At 35.3% G+C, this 3,563-nt stretch overlaps 1 protein-coding gene across 1 annotated transcript; it reads right to left on the reverse strand.

Moving 5' to 3' along the window:
- Nucleotides 1-518: 518 nt before the first annotated feature.
- Nucleotides 519-952, reverse strand: LOC139045209 (eukaryotic translation initiation factor 1A-like). The gene is made up of 2 exons (XM_070508526.1): nt 842-952; nt 519-698 (listed from the first exon to the last, which is right to left on the reverse strand). Exons 1-2 carry the CDS (start codon nt 950-952, stop codon nt 519-521), a joined length of 291 nt encoding a protein of 96 aa, XP_070364627.1.
- Nucleotides 953-3,563: the final 2,611 nt, after the last annotated feature.

Genomic DNA, 3,563 nt, shown 5'->3' on the forward strand with positions numbered 1-3,563 from the left:
TACTTAAATATGTAAAATAGACCTATCATTTTTTACTTCAAATGCAAATTTCTACCTCATTTAAACTATATGAAAACCTCAAACGAAGGTCTGGGTAACTAAAAAATACAGAATATCACTGTACAGTTAACAGGGTAGTCAAAATTAGAGCTTAATTTTAATCCATTAAATTAATTAATGAGTGCAGGGCAAACAGTTTATTCAAAACATGCATTTACTTCCTGGAAGTGGTCTAAGCTGACAAGACAACTTTTCTCTCTTTTTAAAGATAGAAGAAGTGGGCTTTTACCCATAAGCACCATTACATGAAAAGAATGAAGTGGGTTTAACATTTCACTTAAGCTATTCAGCATTACCAGCTTTTAAAGAAACACAAATACTTTAGAAGCAAATCAGTCTACTTTAATAAGTTGCTCTCATGGTAATAAAATTTTAATATTCTTTAATGGGATCATAGCCAAAATCCAAACTGTAGAACAATCCTGAGAATAATTGGAACATAAAATATTGAGTTCAGTTTAGATATCATCAATGTCTTCTTCATCATTTCCAATATCATCAAACTGAATTCCATCATCATCTCCAGGACCAAATGTATCAGTTTCCTTAAATTTAGCATGTTCTGGAAGCTCACCATAGGCCTTCACACTTATAGCTTCATCCTGATTGGGTTTTAAAATTACACCAGCTTTGTTATCCTGTTAGTCTCATAGAGCAACCAATATAAGATCTGAGGTATTTATCCAAAGCTTTTTCCTCAATTCCCTCTCATGTGACCTAACCTATTTATGCTAGCAAAACACCTCACTTCTAATCATCCATTTCCCAACATTTTCATTACTTGAGCATACTCTTGTCCATCCTCTTTGAGCGCCAGCTCTCTTTTCTTTAGATGAATTCTCATTCTTACCTCTGCATCTAATTTACCTCTTTTACCTTTATTCTTGGACATGGTGGTGACTGCGGCCTCTAGATGTCTCTGACTCTTATTCAGACATCAGGGACTCCTCCAAATGGCTCCAGGGGCTACATGGGACATAACAGAGGGGGAAACCAGGCTACCAAGCACTGGAGAGTCTTGAAACCCAGTTCTTCTGAGATCTGCTTGTGCCTATTATTATTTTTTCTTCTGTTTATTTTGGATTTAATTTTCTCTTTTTTTCTGTTTTCTAAGGTAAAAGCTTAGATCTTTCTCTTTTTCTAACACATGCATTGTATTTTAGATAATTAGACTATATTAGACTATAATTAGACTATATTTAGATATTAGACTATATAAGTGTATTAACCCCTTATCAGATATATGATTTACAAACATTTTCTCCCATATTGTAGACTGTCTCTTCATTTGGTCGATCATTTCTTTTGCTGCGTTTTTAGTTTGATGTAGTCCCATTTGTTTATTTTTACTTTGTTGCTTGTGCTTCTGGTATCATATACAATAAATTATTGCTAAGACCAATACCAAGGAATTTTTCCCTATGTTTTCTTCTGGAAATTTTACAATTTTACAACTTACATTTAAATCTTTAATCTATTTTGTGTTAATTTTTGTGATATAGGGGTCCAATTTCATTCTTTTTCATGTAAACATCCAGTTTTTCAAGCACCATTTATTGAAGAAACTATCTTTTCCCATGAAATAATCTTGGTTTTCTTGTCAAATAATAGTTGCTCATATATGTACAAGTTTATTTCTGGGCGCTTAATTTTGTTCCATTGCTCTATGTGATGGTTTTTATGCCAGTACCATATCATTTTGATTACTATAGCTTTACAGTATAATTTGAAATCAGGAAGTGTGATGCCTCCAGCTTTGTGTTTTTTCAAAATTTCTTTGGCTATTCAAGGTCTTTTGTGGTTCCAAACTAATTTTTGAATTGTTTTTTTTCTATTTCTGTTTAAAATTCCATTGAAGTTTTGAAAGAGACTGCATTAAATCTACAGATGACTTTGGGCAGTATGTTATGAAATTTCAGTGTAATGATATCCAAGATAGGCAGTAAAACGCCTGATGCAAAGCCCATATAACTAGCATGCTCAACTCAACCACTCTCTTTTAAAGTCTATATTTATATTTTTATAATGTTTATCAATCATGACCTGAATTTATGTTATATATTTTTAACTTATTTGTTTATTGTCTGTCTGTCTCCTCTTAAGCAGTAGAAACCATGAGAGCAGATTTGTCTGTTTTGCTCATATCCATGTCCCAGCATTTAGAATCATGTCTGGAACATACTAGAGACACAATAAATATTTATTGAGTAAATGGATAAATGATAGTTGTTAGTAACAGCCACCATTATTTTACTCTAAGCACTTGAGAATCTGGATGACACCTGCACATGACCCTGTACTTATTCACTCTGCTTTGTTAGCGAAAGTAAACACTTGCACCTGGCTGATTAAAAATAGCACTTGTTATCTTATTTAAAAAATCAAGTCATTAGAATGAGACAAAACTAGAGTTGCATTGACATAAGTTCACCATTGTAAAAACTCAGTAAAAAGGAATATATCCATGAATTTAATTACTATTGTTAATAATTATCATGATGTGATGGGTATAATTGTGTTCCCCTAAAAGATATGTTGAAGTTTAAACCCCAGTATTCAGACTTAGTAGAGACTGAATGCTTAACCATGGGCCACCAACTTACCATGAAAACTGAGCTACTCATCATAAAGTGGGTGCTACCCACCCACCATGCCACAAACGTGGGCATGCACAGCAGCACTCCATCATCAAATGGAAGTGGTATATATGAGATCAAGTTTGAGCAGGCCCTGAAGGCATAGGTAAGTTACAGAAAGAAGTGACTAGAATACTCATGGTCCCCACTCCTGCTACACACCTTATTTCTCCCGGCCCACATCTATGGTTTCATGGAGAGTTCCAATCAGTTGTCTGAGGAAGAGAAATTTTGGGCCTGGTTTATTGATGATTCTCAAGATGTGCAGGCACCATTTGAAAGCAGACAGCTGTACCACTACAGGGCCTTTCTGAGACATGCCTGAAGGACACTGATGAAGGAAAACTCTCCCTGTGGGCCAACAGGGCACAGCCAACGTCCTGTGAGAGGCACAGCATTAAGCCACAGAGGATTGTTCTCTGGCCTTCGCATCGAATGGAAATTGCCATGCTAGGTTTTGGAATTGCTTGGAATGCATGACCTTTTTTTCCTTCCAATTTCTCCCTTTGGAATGGGAATAGCTATCCTATGCCTGTCCTACCATTGTATTTTGGAAGCAGATAACTTGTTGTCTGGTTTCACAGCTTCACAGATAGAGAGGAATTTTTCTACAGAATGAATAATACTCCGAGTATCATCCATAACTGATTTAGATAATGAGATCTGGGATTTCGAGTTGATATTGAGATAAGATTTTTTTCACTGAGAGCTGATGCTGAATGGTTAATACTTTGAGCAAGTTGGGTTGGGATGAATGAATTTTGCATGTGAGAAGGACTTAAATTTTGGGGAGTCAGGGTGAACTGTTATAGGTTGAGTTGTGTTCCATTAAAAGATATGTTGACATCCTAACCTCCAGTACTTCAG

This window comes from Equus asinus, chromosome 5, assembly GCF_041296235.1.
Source record: "Equus asinus isolate D_3611 breed Donkey chromosome 5, EquAss-T2T_v2, whole genome shotgun sequence".
Classification (NCBI taxonomy): domain Eukaryota; kingdom Metazoa; phylum Chordata; class Mammalia; order Perissodactyla; family Equidae; genus Equus; species Equus asinus.